We start from the raw sequence: 16,803 nt of genomic DNA, 5'->3' as shown, positions 1-16,803 counted from the left end.
ATTGGTGGTGCTATAACAGTCAGAAATGTTAAAAACAATAAATCTCTATGGTAATCAGAATCAGAATCAGAATGAGCTTTATTCCCAAGTGTTCTCACGTACAAAATAAATTTTTTTTGGTGATAGGTGAAACAAGTGCACACGGAACATTACAGTAAGACAGAATATAAAACAAGGTAAGAGTATAAATAGACATACAAATAATAGGCTAGGACATATAACAGAATGGTGACATAGAATGGTGCATGTACATGTGCAAGGTAGGAGTATTAACAGTTATTGAATTAAATATGTGAATTTACATATGCACATGAGATATGTGTTTACATTAATTTACCTGATGTTGCTGAAAATTACATTGCTTTATCTCTATTTTAGGTGCTTATTGTCATGCCTCCATCAGACTCTCAGCCTCATTCCACTCTCAGCTCCCTCTCACCAGAGTATTAATCACACACACCTGTATACAATCAACTAGGCAATCACAAACTCCATATATACCCACCTCTTGCTTACTTTCAGTGTCTAGTCCCAACAAGGACTGTGCTGCTCTTCTGCAGCGGTCTCTCATCATCAAAGATTATCAACTGAAATCCTCGTCTAGTGAGGTATTCTATTCCTCTGAGTGTTTGTTCTTCCACTGCTCAAATCTGCTCCACCGTTGTATTGAAGATCATCTATTACTGTTCATGCCTGATCTGTTCATCTGCTAGTGTTCATTGCATATTACTCCCCTTGTGATCCACTGCATCTTCAATAAAAGTCCCAGCATTTGGGTTCATTACCTCCATTGGTGTGTATGCTTCCTGACACTTATAGGCTATCAGAATAATGCTTTATCTTGTAACCAATGCACTTAAAGGCCCTACGCAGCTTGAGCCCCTATAATTGCAGCTATATATATTTTTATTGCTTTCAGCTCAGCAATATTTGTCAGTAATTCATTGTCAGGTCAAGGTTGCCAGGTGAACCCATTTTGTGACAGGCTTTTGAAAATCTAAATGTATATGGATCAGATTTTTCAAAAACGTTTTGTTTTGTTTTTTTTTAGTTCAAAAACACATTAAACGCATTATATAAGAAATGCAATTCATACAACCAATGACTTGAATAACATGGTAAGGTTAGTACATTGTTTCAAATCTCAAATACAATAACCTAGAAAACTCATGTTATTCTCAATATCATTTTAAAAAAAAAATTGTAATAATTAAGTTGTCTGCACTCACATGTGTTCAAGTTGAGGAATAATTCATTGACTTTTTATACCACATTTATTTCATTTTTTCTATAAAAAATTACATACAAATTCTGTTGAAAAGGGTTTTCAAACATTACAACTTGCCACATGCTTTTGAAACCAGTTTCATAACCGATTTCTCCTTTAATTTTTTAGACATCCTTAACTTTGACTCAAAATTCATCTTATGTATTTTATTTTTATGATTTTACTTATTTTTTGGGGTGGGTGGGAGTATGTAAACAATTTTCATATTAAACAAAAACAAATGTAATATTCAAAAATATTATGTGAAAAATGTAGAAAAATAACATCTTAACATCTAACAAGTTAGCTTTATGCAACACAGAGAAAAAACACAAAAATGATGGAAATATTTTCAAATCTCTTCATATATACCACCAGGGAAGGGTTCACATCTCAAAAACAGACTTAAAAAGCTTATTCCTATGACAGTAGATTATTTAGTTTTTGACCTGCTACACCAAAGTATACATGTAGTAAACCTGAGTCTCAGCATTTTCTATAAAGATTAGCTACCATCAGCATCTATTGCAGAATCAGTCCCATAGTGGATGCTTGTAGTGTGAGACCAAGCTGGACTTGCATCAACTGTATTGTTACTGTTTTCTCTGTTTCTTTCCTGGAAGTAGAGAAAGCAAAAAAAATGTATGTAATGTTATAACATGTTATAACATGTTAAGTATGGTTATACAGCCTAGCATCTGTTTAACACAGTATTTTAGGCACTAACATTGTACTTAAGTACAAACACTTACCTCTATGTTTTTTTGGTTTTTGTACCGGTCCTGCGAGTATGATGTCAATCAGTTTGCTGACCCAAGAACTCGTACTTGGAAAGGGTGCACAGAGTTTCAAGCCCCTCTTTGTGACAAACCTATGTGAATTTAAGCATATTTATTATGCATTTCACAATCCAACCATACATACAAGGTCTATTTTAGTTTTGGGGGTGAAGTATTTTCAAAATGCATGTATTGTGACTTACACAGTGGCAGGAATTCTGCAGGCTCCATCACTGGTCTGAATGGTGAAAGATGTGACCACCCGCTGAGGAATGCGCCGATCGCTGGTGGTTAAACAGCAATCCGCTGCCACATCACTTTGAGCTGTGGTAGTCAAACAGTGCACAGAATATTAATCTTTAGCAACATAAATAGTCACACCTATTATAAAGATCGCAAGATTGTCTTCACATACAGTGGGGTCCGAAGTCTGAGACCACTATTGAAAATGCTGCTATTTTGCATTCTTTTATAATTTAATAGTTTGTTTTATTACAAATTATATAATGAACATAGCAATTTGATGGAAAAATGCTTACAATGGATTAGTGTCCTAGAAATAGTGCAAATTATTAATTGTTTCTTCTTAATTTTATGTAAACTTTTCTTTGATTTAATTTTTTTTCAAAATCGTAAAACGTTTTGTTTATTTTCTAGGTTTAAATGGAAAAATCCTAATTTTCAATTTGCAACTACAGATAAGTTTGCAATAAATTTAAAAACTGCTTAGTGATTTTTAGCTTTAAAGACCTTTTAAGAATTCAGAAGATAAATGGATGTTACTAAATAATTGCAAATTTTGACTCACCAGTTGTACAGCTCCATAGACTGGCGCTCAGAACAAGCAGACCACCCGCACATAGCGTCATTGAGTTTGAGAACATCATTTTGTCCCTTGCTATGTGTTAGTTCACCTGTGCTCAGAAGATGTTAGCCTCACCTGGTCCACACGCTCCCTTTATAAGTCTTCTTCTCTAACTTTCAGTTTCTTTCTCCTTTCCTGTAAATCCATCCCTATTGAAAAAAAAAAAAAAAAGCCTTTTGTTAACTGGAAATAGAGGCGCCAGCCAAATGGGGTCATTCATCTGAAGTGAAGGGAAAGTTTCAACATGTCTTCTGGGCTATTGAAATGTACTTATCAGTGTCACTCTTTCATGGGAAACTAATGTGGTGAAATTATGGTCCTATTAGCATATCTCACTTATAGCTGGATGGAAGCTGGTTGCACATTAGCAGCTTTTCGACAAACTAGATGCTGCGTTAATTCCAATAAGTGCAATGAGTCTAGATAACTCTTGTTTATTTGCCCACTGCTAAATTAATTTGGGCTTTTCGTTTGAATTTCCTCATAGCGCTGCAAGTGCTCACATCTGTATGCATGTATTTGGGCAATCAATGCATGCAGTACAATCTGGATAATCACTTGAATGTGGATATCTTTGATAGTACACCAATAATAATCATAAGTGGACTGATTATGACTATAACCATGATTATGATAATATTTATGACTCATTTATATAACATATTAACTCCTTTGAAACATGCCTCATATTTTTTTGGTGTTGAAATACTTTATCTTTTCCCTGTAAATACAGTATGTAGACAACAATACGTAACCCATTGGAAGGCAGATTTCCCTGAAAAGTGTAAGCAATTTTAATCCCGACCAGCCCGAGTCACATTGGCTCATCTAATGGTGTGAGTTTGGGGCGGGACTATCTGTTTATCAGCCAAAAGAAGACAGGAAACTTGTTTGAAACAATCATTATTTTTACATTTAGTTTGCCGCTGCTAGAGGCACATAAATTACACACTTCACCTTTAATATTAAAGGTCCCAGATTGTCATTAAACCTCTGATTGTTTGATTGACAGCCCTAATTTGTTGGTGCATTGGTGTTTTAAGTGTAACCCAAGATATATGATGCAAGAACATGTACCGGCTGCTTAGAATTTTGATTGTGACTGATTGCTTAAGCCGCAGTCTCACTAGATGACTGTCAGACTACCTGAATTGCTGTAGTGCTCACATTTCACTACAAGGTTTCTTGTCATCTGTCATCTTCTTGTCATAGCAGCACATACGGTATACTACACAACAGATCTCAGAAAAGGTGCACAAATTGCCAGGTGCCAAGAGGCACCCCCAACCAACAGTGGAAAAAAAATTCTCACATAATTTCATCCAAGAAATTAGAGTGATCATGGGATTTTACGGTCATGATCAGCTCACTGTCCAAAAGTTGTCTGTGTACTGATTTTGTCTGAAAAACAAAAGAGGAGACAAATAGCACCTGCTACACAGCGCCGATATTTGCACTCAAATAGTCTGATGGAAACACAGAAATTGAAGAAAATCAAAAAATGCGCCCGCATTGTTGCTTTAATGGTGTAGTGCAGGTGGACATTGGCCAGATTTTTTTCCATCTGGCCAAGGTAAGGTTAGGGTTAGGTTTAGGGGTAGGGGTAGGGGTTGGTGTAGTTTGTCTGTGGGACTCTAAATAAACACAATAAACACACTGCAGCTAACACTTCTTAGTCCAAATAAGATGCTTTTTGTTGCTATTTACACTTAGTGCAAATAGCATCTAACACTATTTGCAGTTAGTGCATATAGCCTCTGCCAAAAAAGAAAATATGGCAGAAAATAATGATTGTGAAGATGTGGGCAGGCTGTGTGTGTCTGTTTTGGAAAAAAAGTTGGAGGAAAAAACATAGCACAATGTCAAGTATAGTGCTCAGACCATTTATTTTTTGTTAAAAGCTAATTTTTGTTAGTTTATTACAATAAAACACAAATATGATTCAATTTGCTGTACAAAGATGCATGATGAGATGTGATCGGCTGGAGCAGTTCGGCGTTGTTGCTGCATCGCTCACACTACAAGATTATGTGGCGATAATATCAAGTCAAGTCAAGTCATTTTTATTTGTATAGTACTCTTCCTGGCTCACTTTGGGGTCAAGTTGCCCTCTGGCTAAACAGCATGGATATAATGCCAATATTAGTTATTTATGGTAGTACAAGTCTTTGTTTAAAATTAGTAAACTAAGTATTAGGGGACAATGTTTAAACAAAGATTTTGTATGAACTTTAAGATTAATGACTTAAGTCTTTGAAGTCTATCCTGAATTAAATGCAAAAGTTCACACAGATGCATTGTCCTTTGTTATTTGGCTGATGAAAGCTTTAGTTGGTTATTAATTTATTGTCTATATATTCCATTTAAAGAGTGTAGTCCATCCTTTGACGAAGGTGATGCAGGCAGAGATCAGTGTGGCGCATTGCAGTTCGACTGTAAGCTTGTGGAATTTCATTTCCGGTGAAATCCATATAATGTCCAAGTTTCAGGCAGTGGCCAGTGAATTATCCCATGGCTTACGGTTGGAGCTGGCATCAGTTCATCCTCATCAAACATGCTTGAAAATATTGCAGCGTCTGTGACAGCTCAAGACTCACACAGATCACATCGCTAACCTGCTCATACTTAACGAGCATTGATGACCCAAGCGAGCACCGATTTGGCTATAGAAAATAGCACACCTCTCCTCATCAAATCACTTGATATAAGTTATTATTCATGTTTGTAGCACAAACATAGTTTTGAAAAACCCCTAACCAAGTATGAGCAATAATAGTGATGATTATTATTCTGCTGATTTAATTTAAGACAATTTGCTTGATTTCAAGTAGTTCTGAGCAGTTATTGTGTTGTAAACCAGATTAAATTAGTATTTTCTGGACATTTCCAATCTGTTCAAAGCAGTTGCAGGGTGAATCATAATATTCTGTTGGACAGAAATGGTCTGTGTTGACTATACTGGTAGTGTTGTCTTTTAGGCATGCATGTGCATGTGGATGCTAAATATATGCTTGGAATAAATACAGCAAAATGTCTGAAGGCCTTGGATGTGCATTTATTGTGCAGAACTAAAGTCTATATTAAAAAACAGCCCATATCTGAAAATCCAGAAGGATTAATAGCCCATGGTGGGCTTTAGCCTCCACACACCAGCCAGGTGTTCCTTCTGTGATGTGATCAGAGAGTTTCTTATGAGTCCTAATAAAGCATGAGAAGACAGGATGCTCACTTTGATCCTCAACATGAGTTCAGCCTGTTTCATTCCTCATTACATCTGCATTCAGTTTTCATTCCTCAGTTCAGGATTGTCAAGGAATGGACCACATACCGTGTCACTACCTGTTGCCTCACTTCCACTTGGGCAGAAGCAATTTTAGCAGGTCCATTCTAAAGGTAATCAGGCTGCATTGTCTGATAAGGGTGTGAAATGAATGTGACGAGAACTATTATAGACAATCAAATTGTTATTATGTTAAAGCGGCAAAAATGAACGTTTCAGAATTAGAAGATTTATATGCAAGTAGGTTTACAGCTACAAGAAATTTGACTAAAGCAGTTGCTTCTAGTATTGCATAGCCAGACCTTTGGCTAAATGGAATAAGGTCAGGTACACATTGCAGCTTAATCCGGCCAAGAATCACCAACATCAACAGGAAGTGACAGTTGGACAAACATACAATGCAACCAACCACAGAATGAAGCCAAGCCTAAATGCAAGTTTACAGTTGATTTTTGAGGATTCCTATCCTGAAACACCACTTGCACCCACTTTTGAGGAGGCGTTTTGACCAGGACATGGAGAATGATGATCAAGTATATCCTCGAGAGCATCTCAATATATCTGAATGGTAACACAAATCTTTCCATATTTACTATTATTGCTGTAATATTTATTACATTACCATTGACTGGCATTAAATTAATAATTTCTGCCTTAAAACAAATTTTGATGTTGGCTTTAAAAGCTTGAAGTTCGAATGTTTCAAAGGCCCTTAAGTCAGATAGACAGACTGATAGACAGACCACTAGATAGACAGACTGACTGACAGGCAGACAGACCCACAGACAGACAAACCAACAGACTGTCCGACAGACTGATAGATAGGCAGACTGAAAGATAAACAGACCAACCGACAGAGCGATAAATATACAGACTGATAGATAGACACTGACAGACAGCCACCGACAGACCGACCAACAGAACAATAGATAGACAGACAGAGAGACAGACAGACCAAATGACAGACCGATAAATAGACAGACTGATAGACAGATTAAATGGCATAGATAGACATACCAACCGACCGACAGACCAATAGACAGACAAACTGACCAACAGATGGACAGATCGACGAACAGACCGACCGACAGACAGACCAATACAGACCGACCGACAGACTGATGGATAGACAGACCGATAGACAGACAGACAGACCAACCGGCAGACCGACAGATAGACAGACAGATGACCTACAGACAGATGGACTGACTGACAGAGAGACCGACAGACAGAACGACTGACAGATATGGCCGACAGAGAGACCGACAGACAGAACGACTGACAGACCAACCAACCAATTGACAGTCAGTCTGACAAACATGCCGACAGACAGACCGATAGATAAATAGACAGATTGATAGACAGACAGACCGACAGACAGACAGACCAATAGATAGACAGACCAACAGACAGACAGACCGACCGACTGATAGACCGACAGACAAACTGGTAGATAGACAGAACGATAGACAGACAGACCGACTGACCCACAGATAGACAATCCAAAAGATAGATAGATAGACAGACCAACCGACAGACAGACCGACAGACAGACCGACTGACAGACACAACCGACAGTTAGACAGACAGACCAACCGACAGACATACCGACCGACAGATAGACCATTAGACAAACGGAATGACAGACCGACAGACAGACAGACCAATAGATAGACAGACCAACAGACAGACAGACCGACCGACTGATAGACCGACAGACAAACTGGTAGATAGACAGAACGATAGACAGACAGACCGACTGACCCACAGATAGACAATCCAAAAGATAGATAGATAGACAGACCAACCGACAGACAGACCGACAGACAGACCGACTGACAGACACAACCGACAGTTAGACAGACAGACCAACCGACAGACATACCGACCGACAGATAGACCATTAGACAAACGGAATGACAGACCGACAGACAGACCAACTAATAGATAGATAAACCGACAGACCTATAGACAGACAGACAGACCGATAGATAGATAGAGAGACCAACAGACCTATAGACAGACAGACCTACCAACAGACAGACAGACCGATAGACATACGGACCAACCGACAGAGAGACAGACCGACAGAGAGACTAACAGACAGAACGACTGACAGACCAACCAACCAATCGACAGTCAGACTAACAGATATGCCGACAGACAGACAGATAGATAAATAGACAGATCGATAGACAGACAGACCGACAGACATACAGACCAGTAGATAGACAGACCTACAGACAGACAGACCGACCGACTGACAGACTGACAGACAGACTGATAGATAGACAGAACGATAGACAGACAGACTGACTGACCCACAGACAGACAGTCCAAAAGATTGATAGATAGACAGACCGACCAAGAGACAAACCGACTGACAGACACGACGGACAAATAGACAGACAGACCGACCGACAGACATACCGACCGACAGATAGACCATTAGACAAACGGAATGACAGATCGACCAACAGACAGACAGACCAACTGATAGATAGATAGAGAGACCAACAGACCTATAGACAGACAGACCTACCGACAGACAGACAGACCGATGGATAGATAGATAGAGAGACCAACAGACCTATAGACAGACAGACCTACCGACAGACCGACCAACAGACAGACCGACTGACAGACCGACCTATTGATCGATTGATTGATTTGCCTTACTGAACATTCTGTCAATGTAAGTCTATGGGATTTTGGGGATTTTAAAGTCCGATCCGTTATAAAAGATATAGCACAGTAAGTAAAAACAGTCTTAAGGTCTGTACCAAATTTTGAGTATGTAGCTTAAAAGCTCTAGGAGGAGTTACAATTGATAATTTTGGTCTTGGTATTGGGATTTTGAAAAAATCCTGAACAATTTCTGTAGAATAACAGTATGTTGGCTTTGTCAAGCCAACATAAATAGATATTTGTCTATTGGATAACATTTGTTTTTTGGGTGACGTTACCTAGCCTGTGTGCGAAGATAAAATAAAGTCATTTCAGAGGTGAAGATTATTGTAATAGAAGTTACATTTTGATGAAAGATTAAGCATTATTTTTTTTCTTTGGAATAATGTGCACTAATGCATTGTGCACAGTAAGACGTGGAATGTGTTTTAAGATCCATTTTGATTTCATGTTGCATGAATCAGTTCGCTTGACATCATTTAACCTCAAAATCGTTGGCTAGTGTCAGTATTAAAGTATTACATCATGACATTCTCCAATTATACAATAGTCTTGTTGTATAATGTTAGCAGTTTCTTTCATCAGCTTTGATATCATTATTTTCATCTAGATTCTAGTACATTGGTTGACTTTCATTCACACTGGGAGAGAACAGGTTTACATTTGAAATCTCTATTCAGATACACACTTGTGTAAGCAACCGAAATATTTGCGGTTAGTAATTGGCCAAAGTTGTTTAACTTGCAAGAAGCTCTAATAACAAAACATTTTTCAGTCATTTTGAAGTTAAACTCATTGTCTTCATGATGAATGGCAAATATCCTCCTTACTTGTATAGACTCGCCCAAGTCTCAAAAGAGTTTGTTTAAACAGGAGGCTCAAATTCACTTTCTTATAATAATAAAGTTAAGCCACTTCCCGCAGTCAGGCTACATACATGCCATATCTGTCTGGAATCTGTACAAGATAAACACATCGCAGAAATCTACAGTTCTTCCATATACAGTAATTTGATTGGCACTGTAAAGATGCCCTGAAACTAAAGATTGCAGTAGTCTTCCTTCCTAGTGTCCTGTCTTACACTTAGTCACGTATAAGCAAATCACACACCTACAACCACTTGTATAGAAGTTAAAGGGATAATTCACCCAAAAATTTAAATTCTGTCATCATTTACTCAACCTTGTGCCATTCCAAACCCATATTACTTTCTTTTTATGCCAAGCACAAAAGGGTATGATTTAATGAATCTCGGTCCATCTTTTCAATGCAATGGCAGTGGACATTGCCTCACTTTAAAGCTTTAATGAACACCCAAAAGGATTAAAAGTATTCAGTGTGTCATATTCAGTGTTCTGAAGGCACACAACAGGTTTTGGTATGAATCAACCCAAAATGTAAGTAATTTTTAAGTGAAAACCTTGACATCTGTTGCGTGTTCATGAGTGCATGAGAGAAGCTCGTTCACAGTGGCACGCATTGTTTTTAAGCACTAAACAATGCTCTTCAAAGGTCTCTAAAAGCTCTCACATGAACACATGAGCCACTGTGAACAATTTTCTTTAATAGTGCTCATGAACACAATGGATGTCACAATTTTAACTGATAAATTACTTTAAGTTTTGGTGTTTTTAAGCTTTAGGGTGCTTTCACTCTTGGTCCGAAGCCTAGATCTGGTCTTGGCCTCTGTTCACATCATATTCTTTTAGTCCGACCTGTGGTCCGATTGTGTACTCGTGCTGTTCTTTTTCGGCAGCTGCTTACCACTGTAATTAGGTAACGGCTTAGCAGAAGACGTCAGTGTTATTGTAACAGTTGGCCCTTCAAATTTACCATTAAAACTTTACATCAACAGAAAGGCATTTGTGTTTGTCTGCCACGGGGGCATTGAATGTGCAAAGATGTGAAGAACATTAGCATTTGTCTCCCGTGGGGCCGCGTATGCGCCGCAAGATTTGTGAAGAATGTGAGCTGCTATTTAGGCAATTTATGTGAAGACAAGCAGGTAAGAGATATGCATTATACATTAATAATTGTAACTGGAAGCATACAAAGATGCAAATTATACATTATCAACAGCGCTCCATTTCCACGATTTAGGACGATTGTATTCATATCAGCAGTGAACCGTACCGGAGATCACATGAACCATACCCTAAACCCCTTTTCATGCGGACTCGGGTGCGGTACCCCAGTGCGCATCCGAGCTCTGAAAACAGAATTCACACAAATCAAACGAACTGAACTTTGACATCAAACGAATCCGAGTCCGCACCAAGTGCTTTTGTGAAATCACACTTAAAGTTAGTCATTGTCATCTGCCATTGTGTTGAGAAGATGGACTGGGATGTTCATATTTTTTCCTATTGTGTTCCGCATAAGAGGGAAAGTCATATGGATTTGGAACGACATTAGTGTGAATAAGTTATGACAGGATTTTGTTTTTTGGGTGAACTGAAATACTAATAATTCACCCAAAAATGAGAATTCTGATCATTTACTTACCATTTCAAAACTTTCTGGAAGAATATTATCTAAAAATATCTTGGCTGCTCATTTTCATATATAACAGTGAAAGAGGACTGGTACTGTCAAGATCCAAAATGATAAGCAGCACCAAAAAAGTATCATAAAATAAATCCATATGACTCAAACTCTATATCACGGCAACCTTTTTGACATGGAGTACCATTTTTTATTTTCCTTGTCAATGGCTGGAAAATTGTACACAAAAAATGGTAAATAAAATGCCGCGACGAATTGAAAATAATTCAAAATTGCACATCTTTGTTCTACAGCTTCTTTTCGAGTGTCAGATGATGTTTCTTTAGCACTAATTTCCATGTGCCATAGTAAATAGAGATGAAACATACTGTAAGCAAGCACCTGGACGTCAGACTATTCAAAATTTAAGGACTGCATAATGATTGGTTGTCATTACTGATAGGACTGTTCTGTAGACTCACACAGTCTCTGATTGGACATTGCCGTTTTATTGCTCAACGCACACGTCTGGGATTGGTTAGAAAATTAACCGCAGTAAAAACACGTTCTAAATAGAAACCATTAACGCAACAGGAGTAGACTTAAATTTAATAATTGTCGGTTTTCACGATTTCATAATCGTGACAGCCGTAATCGTAATCGGCATTAGTTTTTTGATTAATTGTGATAGAATTAATTGTTCAGAACTTTAAATCTTTGTGACACCTGCGCTAAAAACAAATGTGGCACAACGAATGAAACAGAACGCAGGTGTCTCGACATGCGTTTTTGAGACCTGAAGTTATTTTTAACTTGACACGGAGTCTAAAAATATGCCAGTCCTGCGTGAGACACTGAAGAAATAGCGAGACGTGGTGCAGCAGGTATGGACGTTCATTTACAAAGGAAAACAATGGAAAAACAGAGCAGGCGCGCGCAAAAAAACGTTCGGTGTGATCGGCCCCTAAAGGCCGAAACATACTTCACGCAAGTACGCAGATAAGAGCGCTTGGCCAATGCGTGGTCCCATTGTACATACATTACGTGCGCTCTTGCGTTGCTCTGGCGGTTACAAACCTATGACCACAAGAGGGCAATAGATTTTTTTAGGCGTGACCATGAAACCGGTACTGCGTCCGAAACCGGTATTTTATAGATCCATGTCCGAAACCAGGAAAATGCTGGATGAAAATAAGGTGCTTTTCAAACTGTTCGGAGACCAGTTCCTTAAGAGTTCTGTTTATTCAAAACAGCTGTCAGTTAAGCCATTAACTGATTAGGCAGTAAGTCAGCTGCCTACATTTTCGGATGCTGCCCAGATGTGGAAGATTAATCAATAGTTGAGGAGTGGGGTGAGACACAGAGAAAAATCAAGATCGTTTGAATGGACTGGGGACAAAAAGTCGTATATATTTTTCGAAAAAGATTAAACTCAAATTGATGCCTGAGTCCACCATGACAGATGTTGATTGAAAGAAGAAAATCCGCTCTAGCGCCCCTTGCGACAACACTGAGAATGCAGCGTGTACTTGCGTTGTGTTATGAATTGAGTGCTGACACATTTCACAACGACGTGTGAAATCGAGCTTGCGTAGCAAGTTGCATCTGCATTCACTTACTTGCGTAGAGTATGTTTGGGCCTTAACTCATACGTTTGCACGTATCTGAGAGCACGTGGGTGAAACAAGTTCAGAAGGACTGTATATTTCTTTCATAGATTACAAACCCGAACACAAAGCCTACTTGAAAAACTGACTTAAAAACCCAGCGGAACTCTATCGTGAACCGCTCTAAGAGCGCTGACAACAGCATATTCATGTCACCCCTCAAGCAGTTTTTGCTGAGCTTTCCTACCGATGTCCGATGCCCCACGCAATTGCATGGTTTGCAATATAATGATATAATTATGATCCTGCATGTGAATTTTCAATGAGCATCTTGTGAAAATGCTTTAATGAAAGAAAACCTGTCCTTTTGTACAGAATGTGTTAACACAGTTAACGTCACAAATTTGATTACTGATCACAAAATTGTGTGGAATCTTAAATATTTATTATATTATGTCATTGTAATGATGTAATCACTAGCACGCAAGCAACAGCGAGAGAGAAGCAGGCTATTTTATTTATATGAAGTTTTTCGCACCTGCATTCCAATCTACATCTTGATGTAATTCTTCCTCATGATCACGCAGCGTGTTTTCATCAGCTGAATGGGAGGCTAAACACTGTTAAAGTGTGATGAGAGCAATTCAAGTTTGATGTACCAACTTGATATGGCAGTAGGGGGCAGTCAGCTCCAGCTGCATAGGCAACACGTTTTGTCAACAAGAGCAACAGGCAGAACAGCCTTCCATTCGAAGACAGCTGGACCGAACTGAACACAATAGAGGGATCTCGAGATGCATTTTTCATCATTTCAAACTACATTTAACTTGATACAGCGTTCTACAAACACAGCGCTTATCATTAGAGACGCTGAAAATGAGAAAACGCGATGCAACCAGAGTGAGACGCTCCGAAATCGTCCATCTGACACATGAGTACATACTGTAGGCCAGTGATTAAAAATAGCTCGGACGGAAGTAAGCCAATAATAGGGTTACTTTCAATGATATGAATATAAAACAAACAATATTTTGACTTTTAGGCCACTTTTTGAATTGTAGAAATGCTTAACTTGTCTGCTGCCACAATGTATATTATGTAATGCATTTAAATTACCTGAATTATAATATTTATTATATATTTATAATTATTTTACATTAAAATGCGAATAAAAACTAAAAGGAGTGATTTGCCAATTATATTCACCCTTTGCTATATTGAAAGCACCACAGCTACACATTATATGATGTTTACCTTGTGAATTGCCTTGTTTTTTGAAAATGTACAGTAATTTCAAATCAGATGATTGCAACATGCTCCAAAAAAGTTGAGACAGTGGCAAATTAAGACTAATAACAATTTGACGAGTTGAAATAACAAGGCAATGTGAAACAGGAGATGTTAAACAGGTGAAGCAATCGTGTCATAGTATATTCATTCGAGACTTGTCAATTTGCCAACAGATGCTTCAGCAAATAATCCAACACTTTTAGAACAATGTTTCTCAAAGACAAATTGGAAGGATTTTGGGCATTCACCCTCTACAGTGCACAGTATAGTTAAAAGATTCAAGGAATCTGGTCAAATCTCAGTGCGTAAAGGACAAGACGAAAACCACTTCTGAATGCGTGTGAATCCTCAGACGTCACTGTCTTAAAAAACGTCATTCATCTGTAATGGATATCATGAACATGGGCTTGGGATAACTTTAGTAAACCTTTGTTAGTCAACACCATTCGCCGCTGCATCCCCAGATGCAAGTTAAGACTTTACTACGCAAACAGAAGCCCTACATCAACACTGTCCAGAAGCGCTGCTGACTTCTCTGGGCTCTGTCTCATCTCAGATGGAAAGTAGAACAGTGGAACTGTGTTTTTTGGTCTGAAGAGTTTTTTAAAAACACAGCCGTCGTGTTACCTGGGCCAAAGAGGAAAAGGACCATCCAAGCTGTTATCAGCGTCAGGTCGAAAAGCCAGTGTCTGTATGGGCCAGGGGTGTGTCAGTGCCCATGGCATGGGTAACTCGCACATCTGTGAGAACACCATGAATGCAGACAGATATGTACATAGTACAGGGGTTATAGTGTATTTTTATTGTATACAGTCTTCTTATTCTGTGTATACTGTATATTGTATATTATTAGGTGTATATTGTATATTGTGTTGTGTTGTGTAACAAGATGTGTAAACTGTGTTATGTGTAAATCAGATGTTTATTGTAATTGTCATACTGCTATGTTGCTTGAAGTGACAATAAAGGGATTTGATTTAACTTTTTTGGAGTGTGTTGCAATCATCTGATTTGAAATTACTATACATTTTTTTTTTAAAACAATGAAATTCACAGGGTAAAACATCATATAATGTGTAGTTGTAGAGCTTATAAACAACGATTATAATGATTCCAAGAATCATTAAAGATTATCATCATTAGAGACTGCTCTTTCGACCTGTAGCACTGACCTCAATTGTGATGAAGTGCTTTGAAAGACTGGTCAGAGACATCATCACCTCCTCAGTACCTGACACCCTGGATCCCTTACAGTTCGCTTACTGTCCAAATCGCTCAACGGACGATGCCATTACACATCTCCTCCACACAGTCCTAGATCATCTGGACAAGAGGAAGGGAAATTAAATGTTAAAATGCTGTTTGTTGATTACAGTTCAGCTTTTAATACTATAATTCCCTCTAAACTCACCACCAAGTTGAAGGACCTAGGATTTAGCCCATCTCTGCATCAGTGGATCTTCAGCTTCCTGACTGACAGGCCACAAGCAGTAAGAGTGGGCAGACATGACTCACCGTCCCCCCTCACCCTCAGCACTGGAGCCCCCTAGGGTTGTGTTCTAAGCCCCCTGCTGTACTCATTGTACACTTATGACTGTGTGGCCACTTCCAACTCCACCACCATTGTCAAGTTTGCTGACGACACTGTTGTGGTGGGCCTGATCTCTGATAACGATGAGAGGGCCTATCTGCAGGAGATCAAAGGCCTGGAGGACTGGTGCCAGGAGAACAACCTCCTTTTAAATGTCAGCAAGACAAAGGAGCTGATAGTGAACTTCAGCACAAAGCAGGTGAGGAACTATCAAATCAAATCAAATCAAATCACATTTATTGTCACACAGCGATATACACAAGTGCAATGGTGTGTGAAATTCTTGGGTGCAGTTCCGATCAATATAACAGTCGTGATGAGACATATACCAATTTACAATAACATCAAATTAACACAACACAATTTAAAGTCTAATATACACATAATTACACACAACAATATACAAATAATAACATACACTGTACAGTATACAATACGCACAATATAGATACACATTATTCAATAAAAATAAAAAAGTATATATAGTAGTATATATAGAATGTACAGTAGGTTGTATTGTACTGTATTGACATTCAGGCTGTCGGTTGATAGTAAGTTGTTAAGAGAGAATATATATAATAATAATATAATTTATGACAGTCCGGTGTGAGATATAAGATTATGAGTAATAAAGTGCAGTGCTGATGTATTTTGATCGTGGGAGATCAAGAGTTCAAAAGTCTGATTGCTTGGGGGAAGAAGCTGTCATGAAGTCGGCTGCTGTGGGTCCTGATGCTGCGATACCGCCTACCTGATGGTAGCAGTGAGAACAGCCCATGGCTCGGGTGGCTGGAGTCTCTGATGATCCTCCGAGCTTTTTTCACACACTGCCTTGTATATATTTCCTGGAGGGAGGGAAGCTTACCTCCGATGATGTTTCTGGCAGTTCGCACCACCCTTTGCAGTGTTTTGCGGTTGTGGGCTGTGCTATTGCCGTACCAGGCAGAGTGCA

General features: G+C 38.7%; 1 protein-coding gene across 1 annotated transcript; it reads right to left on the bottom strand.

Annotated features, from left to right (window-relative positions):
* Positions 1-1,261: 1,261 nt before the first annotated feature.
* Positions 1,262-16,096, bottom strand: LOC127434026 (C-C motif chemokine 19-like). The gene is made up of 7 exons (XM_051686450.1): positions 15,672-16,096; positions 15,433-15,583; positions 14,888-15,000; positions 2,855-3,060; positions 2,250-2,370; positions 2,020-2,138; positions 1,262-1,883 (listed from the first exon to the last, which is right to left on the bottom strand). The coding sequence occupies exons 4-7, from the start codon at positions 2,931-2,933 to the stop codon at positions 1,861-1,863; spliced, it is 342 nt and encodes a 113-aa protein (XP_051542410.1). The 5' UTR covers positions 2,934-3,060; positions 14,888-15,000; positions 15,433-15,583; positions 15,672-16,096; the 3' UTR covers positions 1,262-1,860.
* Positions 16,097-16,803: the final 707 nt, after the last annotated feature.

Source organism: Myxocyprinus asiaticus, chromosome 43 (genome assembly GCF_019703515.2).
Source record: "Myxocyprinus asiaticus isolate MX2 ecotype Aquarium Trade chromosome 43, UBuf_Myxa_2, whole genome shotgun sequence".
In the NCBI taxonomy this organism is placed as follows: Eukaryota; Metazoa; Chordata; class Actinopteri; order Cypriniformes; family Catostomidae; genus Myxocyprinus; species Myxocyprinus asiaticus.
Note: the sequence above shows the minus strand (reverse complement) of the source record. Positions and strands in the feature narration are given on the sequence as shown.